Source organism: Heteronotia binoei, chromosome 4 (genome assembly GCF_032191835.1).
Source record: "Heteronotia binoei isolate CCM8104 ecotype False Entrance Well chromosome 4, APGP_CSIRO_Hbin_v1, whole genome shotgun sequence".
Taxonomy (NCBI): domain Eukaryota; kingdom Metazoa; phylum Chordata; class Lepidosauria; order Squamata; family Gekkonidae; genus Heteronotia; species Heteronotia binoei.
In genome coordinates, this window is record NC_083226.1 from 180,944,686 (window position 1) to 180,961,239 (window position 16,554).

At 53.3% G+C, this 16,554-nt stretch overlaps 1 protein-coding gene across 1 annotated transcript in view; it reads right to left on the reverse strand.

Moving 5' to 3' along the window:
* Positions 1-1,260: 1,260 nt before the first annotated feature.
* Positions 1,261-16,554, reverse strand: part of KIF24 (kinesin family member 24) — an 85,458-nt gene continuing 70,164 nt past the window's right edge. Inside the window, exons 11-14 of the mRNA XM_060236611.1 lie at positions 15,132-15,241; positions 7,201-9,438; positions 4,055-4,148; positions 1,261-1,432 (exon numbers count right to left, since the gene is read on the reverse strand). Of these exons, the coding sequence (XP_060092594.1) occupies positions 1,310-1,432; positions 4,055-4,148; positions 7,201-9,438; positions 15,132-15,241 (2,565 nt within the window). The 3' untranslated portion in view covers positions 1,261-1,309. The remainder of the gene's footprint in view (positions 1,433-4,054; positions 4,149-7,200; positions 9,439-15,131; positions 15,242-16,554) is intronic.

Consider the following 16,554-nt stretch of genomic DNA (forward strand, 5'->3'; position numbering starts at 1 on the left):
CCGGTTAGCAAACTCTGCTCCACAAAAGCCCAGGGCGTTGCCGATGGTTCACAAATTAGACTCCTATCCTTCTGGGCGCAGGCTAAATCTTGTCTCCTGCATCCCCCCTGAATCGTTGACGGAGCCGAATCAAAGTACCTACATGGATTGCGAGCCTTGGGTAGTCTTCTGCAAGCCCCAGTGGTCAGCCTCACTGCCTTCACTGGCCTACTCTTCCGCCCTGAGCTATTTTTGCAAGTAACACAATTTTGTTCTCTTTCCCCCCCCATCCCGCCCCTATACTTTAAATCTTTTACATGTCAGCTCTCACAAGGAAACGTCTGACGTTGCCTGAGCCAATGAAAAGCTGGTGACCTTTCCGTTCCTCTCTGCGTCTGGGGCCACAGATGTGGCATAGGCCGATTCTTGCGGAAGACGTGTGTCCAGGCCAGAGGTTTCTTGCTGCAAAAGTGTTGGTTCAAAGGGAGGGTGGCACAGCGAGGAGGGCGCCCTAACACACCTGCCAGGTGTGAGCGGCAATGGGCATCATCTCTTGGCCTTACACTGCTGCCACCCCCCTCCAGCACCAAGACCCTGCTGGAGACAGCAACCTTGCTTAGGACAGCCCCAGAGGTTAGAGAGAATCAGCGCTTTTTTTTGTAGCAGGAACTCCTTTGCATATTAGGCCACACACCCGTGATGCAGCAATCCTGGAGTTTACAGTAGGCACCGTGCTAAGAGCCCTGTAAGCTCCAGGAGGACTGGCTACATCAGGGGGGGCGTGGCCTAATAGGCAAAGGAGGTCCTGCTAGAATTCCTTACACGGCTCTTAGCACAAAGCGTACTGTAAGCTCCAGGAGGATTGGCTACATCACGGGGGCGTGGCCTAATGAGCAAAGGAGTTCCTGCTACCAAAAAAAAAAGCCCTGGGGAGAACAAGCAGCACAGAGTTTTTAGTTGCACTGCGTTTACCGCGATCTGGCAGGGCTCCAGGCAGCGCGTCCTGTAGCAAGCACATTAACTGATCTTTGCAAAGGTTTTTTGTGTGTGTGTGAAATGATGTGCATCTTGGGAACCTCCTCTCCAAAAACAGTTGCTGGCTTCCTTTGAAGGAAGACAGTGCCGTCACGATCGTCTCCAGACGGGACGCATAGATGGGACTATTAAAAATACAGAAATGAGTCGGAGGGCTTTGGCCTGCAGCTGAATGTCCCTCTTAGCAGCACTCAGTCTTCACACCAAGTACAAACTCTACACACGCAAGGTCCTTTGCTGGTTGGCCACTGGAGGCGGAGCGATGGGGCTGGGTCAGGGCGGAGCTACATCCTGGCTAAGTCGGGGACCTTCTCTGCCAGGTAGCTAAAAGGGGCTGCAGCTGAGTTCTCGACCTTTGGATGCACTTCAGTTTCAGCAGCAGGATCCCGTCTAGTTTCACCACCGAGTCTTCGAGATCCTAAAAGAGGAAAGACGGAGGGTGAGATCCTGCAAAGGGGCGAAGACTTGGCAAAGGCGGAAATTGGAACAGCAGCTTCAGTTCAGGGCAATACGCCGTTTTCAGAGATCATTTATATAACTTCAATGAATCAGGGGAAAAACCCTCCTCTCTCTGTTAAAAATCTTCCTTGAGGGATGCTAAAATAAATCTGGAGTTTCGCATCACCTTTTCATGCTCTAAAGAGGCGCTGACCATCATCCCTCTGGAATATACCTGGCAGACATTGGATAGTCCAGGGGAGGCGGAACTTGCTTAACGCAAGAGCCGCATAGAATGAACATCAGATGCTTGAGAGCCGCAAGACAGGAAGGCAGGCAGGCAAACAGATGGGTGCAGGGACAGAGATGGAAAGAAAGCAACTTTAACTTTAAATGCATTCTCCAAGCCGTTGGCTGGCTTGGCTTGGAGAATTGATTCAAAGAGAGAAATGCCTTTTCGAAGTCAGCTAATGGGGTAGTGAACATAAGAGAAGCTCTGTTGGATCAGGCCAATGGCCCCTCCAGTCCAACACTTTGTGTCACATAAGAGAAGCCCTGTTGGATCAGGCCAATGGCCCATCCAGTCCAACACTCTGTGTCACATAAGAACATAAGAGAAGCCCTGTTGGATCAGGCCAATGGCCCATCCAGTCCAACACTCTATGTCACATAAGAACATAAGAGAAGCCATGTTGGATCAGGCCAATGGCCCCTCCAGTCCAACACTCTGTGTCACATAAGAACATAAGAGAAGCCATGTTGGATCAGGCCAATGGCCCCTCCAGTCCAACACTCTGTGTCACATAAGAACATAAGAGAAGCCATGTTGGATCAGGCCAATGGCCCCTTCAGTCCAACACTCTGTGTCACATAAGAACATAGGAGAAGCCATGTTGGATCAGGCCAATGGTCCATCCAATCCAACACACTGTGTCACACAATGGCCAAAAAACCCAGGTGCCATGAGGAGGTCCATTAGTGGGGTCAGGACGCTAGAAGCCCTCCCATTATGTCCCCCCCAAGCACCAAGAATACAGAGCATCACTGCCCCAGTCAGGGACTTCCAACAACATGCTGTGACTAAGAGCCACTGATGGACTTCTACCAAAGATGTTTATCCAATCCCCTCTTGAAGCTGTCTAGGCTTGTAGCTGCGACCACTTCCTGTGGCAGTGAATTCCATGTGGGTGAAGAAGGACTTTCTTTTATCTGTTCTAACCCAACAGCTCAGCAATTTCATAAGGTGCCCATAAGTTCTTGTGTTGTGAGAAAGGGAGAAAAGTCCTTCTTTCCCTACCTTCTCTATCCCGTGCATAATCTTGTAAACCATGTGTGGCTTTGAGAGCCACACAATAAGTGTGAAAGAGCCACATGTGACTCCCGAGCCATGGTTTGGCCAACCCTGGGCTAGTCCAAAAAATTAACAACTGAACAGAGGAAAAAGGCCTTCCAAACGGGGAAAAAAGGATGGTGCGGCCTCGTTTGGAGTCCTGTGTACAAATCTGGTCACCGCACCTCAAAAAGGATATTATAGCATTGGAAAAAGTGCAGAAAAGGGCAACCAGAATGATTAAAGGGCTGGAACACTTTCCCTATGAAGAAAGGTTGAAACGTTTGGAGCTCTTTAGCTTGGAGAAACGTTAAGTGCGGGGTGACATGATAGAGGTTGACAAGATTATGCATGGGATGGAGAAGGTAGACAAAGAAGTACTTTTCTCCCTTTCTCACAATACAAGAACTCGTGGGCACTCGATGAAACTGCTGAGCAATCGGTTTAGTGTGGATAAAAGGAAGTCCTTCACCCAAAGGGTGATTAACACATGAAACTCACTACCACAGCTACAAGCATAGCCAGCTTCAAGAGAGGATTAGATAAATATCTGGAGCAGAGGTCCAACAGTGGCTCTTAACCACAGCATATAGATAGAACTTTCTGTCTGGGGCAGTGATGCTCTGTATTCTTGGTGCTTGAGGGAGGGGCACAGCGGGAGGGCTTCTGGCCCCACTGATGGACCTCCTGATGGCACCTGGGTTTTTGGCCACCATGTGACACAGAGTGTTGGACTGGATGGGTCACTGGCCTGATCCAACATGGCTTCTCTTATGTTCTTACGTGACTCAGAGTGTTGGACTGGATGGGCCATTGGTCTGATCCAGCAGGGCTTCTCTTATGTTCTTATGTGACACAGAGTGTTGGACTGGAGGGGCCATTGGCCTGATTCAACAGGGCTTCTCTTATGTCCTTATGTGACACAGAGTGTTGGACTGGAGGGGCCATTGGCCTGATCCAACAGGGCTCCTCTTATGTTCTTATGTGACACAGAGTGTTGGACTGGATGGGCCATTGGCCTGATCCAACAGGGCTTCTCTTATGTTCTTATGACCTCTAAGCAGGAGGCGAGCACAACAGGACTGCTGCTAACTAGCACAGGACGTCCTCCGCCTGCTACCAGGAAGTGTACTCCATTCAGCTGTCTCCCTCCCAACTCTTGCATGGGGAAGTCAGACGACAACGTGCATATCCTGCGATCTAACAAACGAAATGTCAGAGAGGGCCCCCAGAGGAACAAGCTCTGCTTTGAAGCGTGTTCAGGACACTCACCAGGTCTGACAACTGCCTCATCAAGTCCTCTTCCCGCAGGGACAGGGCGGCCAGTTCGTCCAGCTGTTCCTGACGGATCTGGATCACAAACTGCCTGTGGGGCACATTTAAAGACACACATAACACGTATTAGCAGGACTCCCTCTGCTCCGCTCGCTGCAAATGGTTTGAGCAGCCGTGAGCTCTCTGATTTGCCTGCCAAGGACGACAACCTGTCCTCCTTCCCCGCCACCTTCCAAGAGCTTTCCACCTGCCACCCACCCTGCCCAAACCACGTTTTTCTGGCCAAGGGGGAAGACGAGGGAAATAACAATGCTGAACTTAGCACTGGTGCTTTGAGGGCTTCAAAGCATGACTCGTACACAGTCCTCTTTCTCCTTTCCAGTTTGGTGACCCTTCTGGAGCGTCTCCTTCCCAGAGAGCTAGTTGGGTGTAGTGGTTAAGTGTGCGGACTCTTATTTGGGAGAACCAGGTTTGATTCCCCACTCCTCCACTTGCAGCTGCTGGAATGGCCTTGAGTCAGCCATAGCTCTGGCAGAGGTTGTCCTTGAAGGGGCAGCTGCTGTGAGAGCCCTCTCAGCCCCACCCACCTCACAGGTGTCTGTTTTGGGGGAGGAAAGTAAAGGAAATTGTGAGCCGCTCTGAGACTCTTTGGAGTGGAGGGCGGGATATAAATCCAATATCTTCAACTACCTCACAGGGTGTCTGTTGTGGGGGAGGAAGGGAAAGGAGATTGTGAGCCGTTCTGAGATTCTACGGAGTGGAAGGCGGGATATAAATCTAATATCTTCATCTACCTCACAGGGTGTCTGTTGTGGGGAAGGAAGGGAAAGGAGATTGTGAGCCGCTCTGAGACTCTTTGGAGTGGAGGGCGGGATATAAATCCAATATCTTCATCTACCTCACATGTGTCTGTTTTGGGGGAGAAAGGTAAAGGAGGTTGTGAGCCGCTCTGAATTTCTGATTCAGAGAGAAGGGCGGGGTATAAATCTGCAGTCGTCTTCTTCTTCCCCTCTGAGCAGACAGGAAGGCAGCAGCTTGTAGAATGACACCTTGTCAGCACGTGCCAGAAGTGAGGCTTGATGCCAGACCTGCTTGCCCCACCACTCCATCCACGTGGGGCTGCCCTTGAAGACTACCAGGGGTCATTTTGTAGAAAAATAGATGGTGGAGCTCATCCAGGGATTGTTATGCAGTTGCAATACTATTCAATGGACAAGAAGGCGGAACTCTGAGAAGAAGGTGGAACTCTGAGAAGGAGAAGGCGGAACTCTCAGGAGGAGGTGGAACTCTCAGAAAGGTTCAGGAGTTGTGCTCCTGTGAGCTCCCACTAAATCTGAGGCCTGCCAGAGACTACAACTGGTCCAGAAAGTCACAGTCTGTCAGGGGCCAGCAGCTGGAAGTGTATGTCATCCATTTGGAAACAGCGACGTTGGTTGCCACTCTGCTTTCAAGTTCAATTCAAGGTGCTGGTTATGACCATGAAAGCCCTTCATGACTTAGGCCCCATGCATCTGAAGGGCTATCTCCTTCCATAGATGTCCCCAGGGCTTTTTTTGTAGCAGGACCTCCTTTGCATGTTAGGCCACACACCCCTGATGTAGCCAATCCTCCTGGAGCTTACAGTAGGCCCTGCACTAAGAGCCCTGTAAGCTCTTGGAGGATTGGCTACATCAGGGGGTGTGGCCTAATAGGCAAAGGAGCTCATGCCAGAATTCCACCCTTCTCCTTTGCCTATTAGGCCACACCCCCTGATGTAGCCAGTCCTCCTGGAGCTTCCAGCAGGCCTGGTAAGAAGAGGCCTGTCAGTTGTCATTCCAGGTCATCTCTAGACCCGCCTGGAATTTGGCAAGTCTAGAATTAGGCCACCAACCCCTGATGTAGCCCTGCACTAAGAGCCCTGTAAGCTCTTGGAGGATTGGCTGCATCAGGGGGTGTGGCCTAACAGGCAAAGGAGTTCCTGCTACAAAAGAAAGCCCTGGAAGTCCCATCTATGGTCTTCAGGGCGGGCACCTGCTGGCTGTTCCAAGACTTAGGGTGGCTTGTCTGGCATCCGGCAGAGCCCGGGCTTTCCCCATCGTGGCTCCAGCTTTGTGGAAGGGTCTCTATGAAGAAGTGGAGGGGCCTCCTCTGAGATCTTCGTGGGGGAGGGGTGTGTGGCTGCCAGGCAACATTTAAGGGATGGAGGGAGAGAAACGGGGGGGTTGCCTATTTTATTTTTGGTACCAAACTGAAAAATGTTTTTAATTATTATTGCAACTAGAAGGAATCAGAGAGTCATAGAGTTGGAAGGGACTTCTAGGGTCATCTAGTCCAACCCCCTGCACAATGCAGGAAACTCACAAACACCTCCCCCTAAATTCACAGGATCTGCACTGCTGTCAGATGGCCATCTAGCCTCTGTTTAAAAACGGAAGGAGAAGAAGAAGATATTGGATTTATATCCCGCCCTCCAGAGCGGCTCACAATATCCTTTCTCTTCCTCCCCCACAACAGATACCCTGTGAGGTGGGTGGGGCTGAGAGGGCTCCCACAACAGCTGCCCTTTCAAGGACAACCTCTGCCAGAACTATGGCTGACCCAAGGCCATTCCAGCAGCTACGAGTGGGGAATCAAGAAGAAGAAGAAGACAGCAGATTTATACCCCACCCTTCTCTCTGAATCAGAGACTCAGAGCGGCTTACAATCTCCTATATCATCTTCTCGCACAGCAGACACCCTGTGAGGTGGGTGGGGCTGAGAGGGCTTTCCCAGAAGCTGCCCTTTCAAGGACAACCTATGCCAGAGCTATGGCTAACTCAAGGCCATTCCAGTAGCTGCAAGTAGAGGAGTGGGGAATCAAACCTGGTTCTCCCAGATAAGAGTCCTTGCACTTAACCATTACACCAAACTGGCCCACCCACCTCCCGAGGAAGCCTGTTCCATTGAGGAACTGCTCTCACTGTCAGGAAGGAGATACAGGATATGAATGTTTTAATCAATCCGTTGATGCATTGGCCACCCTACTGTGCCGGCTCTACTAACTGAGAGGGTTGCTGCGGGAGGAAGGAGGAGGGAGGGGTGGGATGGGTTGTCTGGGTCCAGCCGCCACCCACTGGGAGGATCAGCTGCCCCCCCCCCCTAAACCTTGAGATCCAGAAACTCACCTTCCCGATGCTTCCTTAGATGGGAGTAAATGTTTGGAGGCGTCCTTCAGGGAGCTCTGGGGAGACCGAATATTCGTCCCCGAATCCTGTTCAGCGGCATCCGAAGATTTCTGAGCAGATGCTTTCGAAGCGCTTTTAAAGAGCCCTGTCTCCTGACTGCTAAATGTCAGCTTGAACCGCTCCGGCGGACAGCCAAGCTCCAGTTTCTGGGCTTCCGAGCTGGGCTGTGGAGAGAGGCTTTCTCCAGGGGGTTCCTGGTTCTCTGGTGTCCTCGAGACAAACACCTTTTCCAGGCTATCAATGTGCTTCAGCAGCATCACGGACTCAGAGCAGTCTTCCTCACCCCAGCGGAATTGCCCTGAACAGCTCAATGAGGCAAGCACGGTGGCTTCCACGTCAGCGGTGACCTCACCGCCCTCCAGGTTGCCAGGAAGCAAAGGGCCTTCCTTCCCTTTCCGCGGGGAGACCTCCGCCAGGCCTGCGTCCCCAGCAGAGAATCCACAAACGCAGCCACAAAGTTCGCTCAAGGGGGACGCATCTCCCAAGGAAGAGAGGACCTTTGGACTGTGACAAAACTGGGAAAGCCACTGGGCTTGCGGAGAAAGCGGCTGGACGGTTCTTCTGCATGGATTCATTTCACACATGGGGGCAGGAGGAGAAGACTTATTCCCAAGGAACGGTCTGGGGTCCTCTTCCATTTGCATTCCGGGGCTGGAGGAGTCTTTCCCCTCTCTCTCCTCGTGTGAATCCCTTCCTTGCCTCTGGTCTGGAGTGTCTTCCTTTGCAACATCTGCTCTCTCAGCATCCAGCGGCGACACTGTCCATGGAGTCCTCGTTCCTGCAACAACGTCCAATGGAAATCCCAGAGATCTGGAGAGGTCACTTCCTTTCTGGAGCCCCTTTTCTAAATTTCCCGAACAGCCTTGGCCAGAGTCTTCCCTTTGGCAACAGGCAACGTATCCTATGGAACCCGGTGCCCGAGCAAAAGCCAAGATCTGCGTTGCTTTCTCCCACCTAGAACAGCCGTCTTCGGAGCAGCCTACATCCAGACCTATACAGCGGAGTAGGCTTTGCCCTACGGAAGGAGCTCCCGTGTCCCTTCTGTCGCACGGCACGCTGTCCCCTTGCAAGCAATAAGGCTTCTCTGGCGTGTCGTCCTGTGGAGAGGAATCGAGCCCCGAAGCTCCTTCTGTGCTCCAGTCGGACCGACTCTGTGTGCTTCCCTCGCAACTAACGGCCTCCTCCGTCCTCGGTAAGGACTCCTCTTTACTCTCAAGCAGCTCGAAAAACAGCTCGTGTCCGACCTGGACCTCCCGCCCGCCGGTCCCACGCTCTGCCCGATGGAGGAAAAATGAACGCTGGCTGCCTTCCTCAGCCGCTTCGGCCTCGGGCTTCCCACGGCTGGGCCTGGGCGAGAAGGAGTCCTCGCTGAAGTCGCTGTCGTCCAGGTCTTCCAGCTGCATGGTCTCATCTTGACTCGGGGGAGAGGCGGGGAGCTGGGGCTGCACCCGGACCTCCTGCGGCTTGTACTGGCCCAGGAACCTCTCCAGAGGCTGGTAGTTCAGCTTTTCCTGAAGGATGGGGAGCTGCTGGAACTGCTGGTGGTAAAGGCGGAGGTGCTGCTCTCGGTCCTTCTGTTGCGGCGGGACGCTCGTCCACGCTGCCGCACACTGTTCGGCAAACACTTTTCTGCCGTCTGGTATGCGGGATGGCAGGCCACGGGTGTCCCCCAGGGTGAAGCTGGCTCTGGAAATCAGCTGCTTACGCACAGGCTGGACTTTCCGGCTCCTGACGTGCTGCCTGTCTCCTTGGCTGCCTTCCCTCGCGGCCCTGGGAGAGGAAGCCCCCTGCCCCTGCTCAAGGTGGCCGTGGTCAGAATGTGGGGCAAGGTCCTCGGATATCTTCTTGGCTGGCAGGCCTGCCCCCAGAGCTCCTTTCAGTGGGGTGGGGTGGCCCAGCCAAGCAGCGCCAGGATACCCTTTGCGGGCAGCTCCTTTGGGGGTGGAAGAGAAAGGAGGGTTCGTCGAGTGGAACAGCAAAGGGGAAGCCTTCGCCGTGGTGGAGGCTGCGGCTACCAAGGGAGACTGCAAGCCCAGTTTCACCTTCTTCGGTGAGGACTTCTCCCCGGCTTGTGGGCACAGGGAACTCTGGATGCGTTTTGGAGACATGCTCCCTGTGGTCCGTCGCCTGCTCACAGCTGGCGCGCAGCATCTCAGCCCCTTTTTCAGCTCTTTCACCCTGAGTAGAAAAAGCCAGGCATTAAGAAATGTTCTGAGACAATATTCACCTTCCGTAACACTGAATTTGACTTACAAAAGCCCATGACATCCAGTTATCTTACACTGGAGTGGCCAAACTGTAGCTTGGGAGCCACATGTGGCTCTTTCACGCATATTGTGTGGCTCTTGGAAGCTCCCAGCGCCACATCAGCCAGCTGGGAGAATGCATTTAAAGTTAAAGTTAGTTAGTTCGTTTCTTCCTACCTACCTACATCTGTAGTTCATGTCTTGCAGCTCTAAAACATCTGACATTTCTCACAGGGGAGGGACGGTGGCTCAGTGGTAGAGCATCTACTTGGGAAGCAGAAGGTCCCAGGTTCAATCCCTGGCATCTCCATAAAAGGGTCCAGGCAAATAGGTGTGAAAAACCTCAGCTTGAGACCCTGGAGAGCCGCTGCCAGTCTGAGAAGACAAGACTGACTTTGATGGACCGAGGGTCTGATTCAGTATAAGGCAGCTTCATATGTTCATATATGTTCTATGTGACTTTTATGTTAAGCTCCCAGCAACCTGTCAGCTGGCTTGGAGAAGGCATTTCTCTCTTTAAATCATTTGTCCAAGCCAAGCTAGCTGGCAGCTTGGAGAATGCATTTAAAGTTGCTTTCTTTCTATCTCCCCCTCCCATCTTCCTTCCTTCCTTTGTTCCTTCCTTCCTGTCTCGTGGCTCTCAAACATCTGACGTTCACGTCTTGTGTTAAGCAAGTTTGGCCACCCCTGATCTAGACAGCAGCCCTGGCCTTCCTTGGTGGTCCCCCATCCCATCCAAGTACTTACACCAGGGCGGACCTACAAACAGTGGCGAGGTTGCTACCAGTCAATTAAGTTTTAACTTTGGTTTTCTTGCATCAGGCAAGGTTGGACAGAAGATGGAGGAGGAGGAAGCGGTGGCGACGGCTTGGATTATCCCCTGCTCTTCGCTCAGTCTCAGAGCAGTTTATAATCTCCTTCCCATCCTCTCCCCACAACAGGCACCCTGTGGAGCAGGTGGGGCTGAGAGAGCCCTGAGAGAACTGGGACTGACCAGAGGTCACCCGGCAGCTGCATGCAGAGGAGTGGAGAATCAAATCCTGCTCCCCAGATTACAGTCTTCTGATCTTAACCACGACGCAAAATTGGCTCTCCAGTTAATATAACAGTTAATAAAACCACTTCCGGTTCAAGGATTCTATTACTTAACGACTGGGATTTTCCCCATTATGTGGTTGGGTGTGCAGAGTGCCCTCAAGTCCCACCTGCCTTATTGAGATCCCAGCAAGGGGCTTTCAAGGCAAGTGAGAAGCAGAGGTGGTTGGCCATGGCCTTCCTCTGCAGAGCATTTCTTGGTGGTCTCCCTTCCAAGACTTATGGAGATCCGAGCAAAGGGCTTTCCAGGCAAGTGAGAAGGAGAGGTGGTTGGACATGGCCTTCCTCTGCAGAGCCTTCCCTGGTGGTCTCCCATCCAAGACTTATGGAGATCCCAGCAAGGGGCTTTCAAGGCAAGTGAGAAGCAGAGGTGGTTGGCCATGGCCTTCCTCTGCAGAGCCTTCCTTGGTGGTCTCCCATCAAAGACTTATGGAGATCCCAGCAAAGGGCTTTCCAGGCAAGTGAGAAGGAGAGGTGGTTGGCCATCGCCTTCCTCTGCAGAGCCTTCCTTGGTGGTCTCCCATCCAAGACTTATGGAGATCCCAGCAAGGGGCTCTCAAGGCAAGTGAGAAGCAGAGGTGGTTGGCCATGGCCTTCCTCTGCAGAGCATTCCTTGGTGGTCCCCTTCCAAGACTTATGGTGACCCCAGCAAGGGGCTTTCAAGGCAAGTGAGAAGCAGAGGTGGTTGGCCATGGCCTTCCTCTGCAGAGTCTTCCCTGGTGGTCTCCCATCCAAGACTTATGGTGACCCCAGCAAGGGGTTTTCAAGGCAAGGGAGAAGCAGGGTTGATTGGCCATGGCCTTCCTCTGCAGAGCCTTCCTTGGTGGTCTCCCATCCAAGACTTATGGAGATCCCAGCAAGGGGCTCTCAAGGCAAGGGAGAAGCAGGGGTGGTTGTCCATGGCCTTCTCTGCAGAGCCTTCCTAGGTGGTCTCCCTTCCAAGACTTATGGTGACCCCAGCAAGGGGCTTTCAAGGCGAGTGAGAAGCAGAGGTGGAAGGCCATGGCCTTCCTCTGCAGAGCCTTCCTTGGTGGTCCCCTTCCAAGACTTATGGGGATCCCAGCAAGGGGCTTTCAAGGCAAGTGAGAAGCAGGGGTGGTTGGCCATGGCCTTCCTCTGCAGAGCCTTCCTTGGTGGTCTCCCATCCAAGACTTATAGTGACCCCAGCAATGGGCTTTCAAGGCAAGTGAGAAGCAGAGGTGGTTGGCCATGGCCTTCCTCTGCAGAGCCTTCCCTGGTGGTCTCCCATCCAAGACTTATGGTGACCCCAGCAAGGGGCTCTCAAGGCAAGTGAGAAGCAGAGGTGGTTGGCCATGGCCTTCCTCTGCAGAGTCTTCCCTGGTGGTCTCCCATCCAAGACTTATGGTGACCCCAGCAAGGGGCTTTCAAGGCAAGGGAGAAGCAGGGTTGATTGGCCATGGCCTTCCTCTGCAGAGCCTTCCTTGGTGGTCTCCCATCCAAAACTTATGGAGGTCCCAGCAAGGGGCTCTCAAGGCACGGGAGAAGCAGGGGTGATTGGCCATGGCCTTCCTCTGCAGAGCCTTCCTTGGTGGTCTCCCTTCCAAGACTTATGGAGATCCCAGCAAGGGGCTTTCAAGGCAAGTGAGAAGCAGAGGTGGTTGGCCATGGCCTTCCTCTGCAGAGTCTTCCCTGGTGGTCTCCCATCCAAGACTTATGGTGACCCCAGCAAGGGGTTTTCAAGGCAAGGGAGAAGCAGGGTTGATTGGCCATGGCCTTCCTCTGCAGAGCCTTCCTTGGTGGTCTCCCATCCAAGACTTATGGAGATCCCAGCAAGGGGCTCTCAAGGCAAGGGAGAAGCAGGGGTGGTTGGCCATGGCCTTCTCTGCAGAGCCTTCCTAGGTGGTCTCCCTTCCAAGACTTATGGTGACCCCAGCAAGGGGCTTTCAAGGCGAGTGAGAAGCAGAGGTGGAAGGCCATGGCCTTCCTCTGCAGAGCCTTCCTTGGTGGTCCCCTTCCAAGACTTATGGGGATCCCAGCAAGGGGCTTTCAAGGCAAGTGAGAAGCAGGGGTGGTTGGCCATGGCCTTCCTCTGCAGAGCCTTCCTTGGTGGTCTCCCATCCAAGACTTATAGTGACCCCAGCAATGGGCTTTCAAGGCAAGTGAGAAGCAGAGGTGGTTGGCCATGGCCTTCCTCTGCAGAGCCTTCCCTGGTGGTCTCCCATCCAAGACTTATGGTGACCCCAGCAAGGGGCTCTCAAGGCAAGTGAGAAGCAGAGGTGGTTGGCCATGGCCTTCCTCTGCAGAGTCTTCCCTGGTGGTCTCCCATCCAAGACTTATGGTGACCCCAGCAAGGGGCTTTCAAGGCAAGGGAGAAGCAGGGTTGATTGGCCATGGCCTTCCTCTGCAGAGCCTTCCTTGGTGGTCTCCCATCCAAAACTTATGGAGGTCCCAGCAAGGGGCTCTCAAGGCACGGGAGAAGCAGGGGTGATTGGCCATGGCCTTCCTCTGCAGAGCCTTCCTTGGTGGTCTCCCTTCCAAGACTTATGGAGATCCCAGCAAGGGGCTTTCAAGGCAAGTGAGAAGCAGAGGTGGTTGGCCATGGCCTTCCTCTGCAGAGTCTTCCCTGGTGGTCTCCCATCCAAGACTTATGGTGACTCCAGCAAGGGGCTTTCAGGGCAAGGGAGAAGGAGAGGTGGTTGGCCATGGCCTTCCTCTGCAGAGTCTTCCCTGGTGGTCTCCCTTCCAAGACTTATGGTGACCCCAGCAAGGGGCTTTCAGGGCAAGGGAGAAGCAGGGGTGGTTGGCCATGGCCTTCTCTGCAGAGCCTTCCTTGGTGGTCTCCCTTCCAAGACTTATGGAGATCCCAGCAAGGGGCTCTCAAGGCAAGGGAGAAGCAGGGGTGGTTGGCCATGGCCTTCTCTGCAGAGCCTTCCTTGGTGGTCTCCCTTCCAAGACTTATGGAGATCCCAGCAAGGGGCTCTCAAGGCACGGGAGAAGCAGGGGTGGTTGGCCATGGCCTTCTCTGCAGAGCCTTCCTTAGTGGTCTCCCATCCAAGACTTATGGAGATCCCAGCAAGGGGGTTTCAAAGCAAGTGAGAAGCAGAGGTGGTTGGCCATGGCCTTCTCTGCAGAGCCTTCCTTGGTGGTCTCTCATCCAAGACTTATGGAGGTCCCAGCAAGGGGCTTTCAAGGCAAGGGAGAAGCAGGGGTGGTTGGCCATGGCCTTCCTCTGCAGAGCCTTCCTTGGTGGTCTCCCATCCAAGACTTATGGAGATCCTAGCAAGGGGGCTTCAAAGCAAGTGAGAAGCAGGGGTGGTTGGCCATGGCCTTCCTCTGCAGAGTCTTCCCTGGTGGTCTCCCATCCAAGACTTATGGAGGTCCCAGCAAGGGGCTTTCAAGGCAAGGGAGAAGCAGGGGTGGGGTTTGCCGTTGCCTTCCTCTGCAGAGCCTTCCTTGGTGGTCTCCCATCCAAGACTTATGGAGATCCCAGCAAGGGGCTTTCAAGGCAAGTGAGAAGCAGAGGTGGGGTTTGCCGTTGCCTTCCTCTGCAGAGCCTTCCTTGGTGGTCTCCCATCCAAGACTTATGGTGACCCCAGCAAGGGGCTCTCAAGGCAAGGGAGAAGCAGAGGTCGTTTGCCGTTGCCTTCCTCTGCAGAGTCTTGCCTGGTGGTCTCCCATCCAAGACTTATGGTGACCCCAGCAAGGGGCTTTCAAGGCAAGGGAGAAGCAGGGGTGGTTGGCCATGGCCTTCCTCTGCAGAGCCTTCCTTGGTGATCTCCCTTCCAAGCACCGACTCTGCTTTGCTTTCAATCTCTGACCAGATTGAGTTAAGTCTAGATCAGGGATGGCCAAACCTGCTTAATGTAAGAGGCATAGAATAAATCTCAGATGTCTGAGAGCCACAGGACATGAATGTCCAATGTTTGAAAGCCGCAAGACGGAAAGAAGGGAAGGGAGGAAAATAGATGAGGGGAGGGAGGAGGGAGGGAGGGAGAGGTGGAAAGAAAGCAACTTTATGTGCATTCTCCAAGCCGCTGACTGGCTTGGCTTGGAGAACCGATTTAAAGAGATGCCTCCGCCAAGCCAGCTGATGGGGTGGGGATGGGGGCTTCGAGAGCTGCACAATATGTGAAAGAGCCACACGGACTTTCGGAGCAACTCCAACAAAAGAAGAGCAACTCAGAGAAACGCTCAGACTGCTGTTGCTCGCAGTGCTGGCTTGGGCCTGTGGCTCGACAACAGTTTTCATGAATTCATTTTGCCAGCTGCCCTTTCAAGGACAATCTCTGCCAGAGCTATGGCTGACCCAAGGCCATTCCAGCAGCTGCAAGGAGAGTCATGACGTTTCCCCAACTTGTTCTTCCTCCCTGCGGAGCAGGCCATTCCCATTTTGTGGAGAAGAAACCAACCTTCCCTGACGCCGGACAAATCTGTCCCCAGCCTCAGCCACCTTTCCCAAGCCCAGTGCTCTGGGCATCCGGCTGAGATGATGAAACCGGTCTTCCGCCACAACTGGGCTCTGGTCCCCGCTTCTTTCCAAATGCCCCCGAATGGGCCTCTGCCCCTTACCTGTCGGCGTAGCGCAAGGTGTTCAGGGTGTGCTCTGTCGCGATGTGGCTGGGAGAGACGTTCGCGATCATGCACGTCTTGGAATTGCCGATGAAGGAATCTTTTAAGACCTTGAAGGAGGAAGATGTGATTTACAATCTTTAGTGCCCTGTTATTTCAATAAACTGCCGGTACCCTCCCCGTGCCCTTGGAAGGAGGCAGGGCAGAAAAAGAACTGGGGGGAAAAATAACATAAAGATGGTCAGGGGTGGAATTCTAGCAGGAGCTCCTTTCCATATTAGGCCACACACCCCTGATGTAGCCAATCCTCCACGAGCTTACAAAAAAAGAGCCGTGTAAGCTCTTGGAGGATTGGCTACATCAGTGGGTGCAGCCTAATAATAATAAGAAGATGAAGATATTGGATTTATATCCTGCCCTCCACTCCAAAGAGTCTCAGAGCGACTCACAATCTCCTTTCCCTTCCTCCCCCTCAACAGACACCCTGTGAGGTAGATGAAGATATTGGATTTATATCCCGCCCTCCACTCCGAAGAGTCTCAGAGCGGCTCACAATCTCCTTTCCCTTCCTCCCCCGCAACAGACACCCTGTGAGGTAGATGAAGATATTGGATTTATATCCCGCCCTCCACTCCGAAGAGTCTCAGAGCGGCTCACAATCTCCTTTCCCTTCCTCCCCCACAACAGACACCCTGTGAGGTAGATGAAGATATTGGATTTACATCCCACCCTCCACTTCGAAGAGTCTCAGAGCGGCTCACAATCTCCTTTCCCTTCCTCCCCCACAACAGACATCCTGTGAGGTAGATGAAGATATTGGATTTATATCCCGCCCTCCACTCCGAAGAGTCTCAGAGTGGCTCACAATCTCCTTTCCCTTCCTCCCCCACAACAGACACCCTGTGAGGTAGATGAAGATATTGGATTTATATCCTGCCATCCACTCCGAAGAGTCTCAGAGCGGCTCACAATCTCCTTTCCCTTCCTCCCCCACAACAGACACCCTGTGAGGTAGATGAAGATATTGGATTTATATCCCACCCTCCACTTCGAAGAGTCTCAGAGCGGCTCACAATCTCCTTTACCTTCCTCCCCCATAACAGACACCCTGTGAGGTGGGTGGGGCTGGAGAGGGCTCTGACAGCAGCTGCCCTTTCAAGGACAGAGACTCAGAGTGGCTTACAATCTCCTACATCTTCTCCCCCCACAACAGACACCCTGTGAGGTGGGTGGGGCTGAGAGAGCTCTGACAGAAGCTGCCCTTTCAAGGACAGCCTCTGCCAGAGCTATGGCTGACCCAAGGCCATGCTAGCAGGTGCAAGTGGAGGAGTGGGGAATCAAACCCGTTTCTCTGAGATAAGAGTCCGCTTAACCACTACACCAAACTGGCTCTCCCAGAAGCTGCCCTTTCAAAGACAATCTG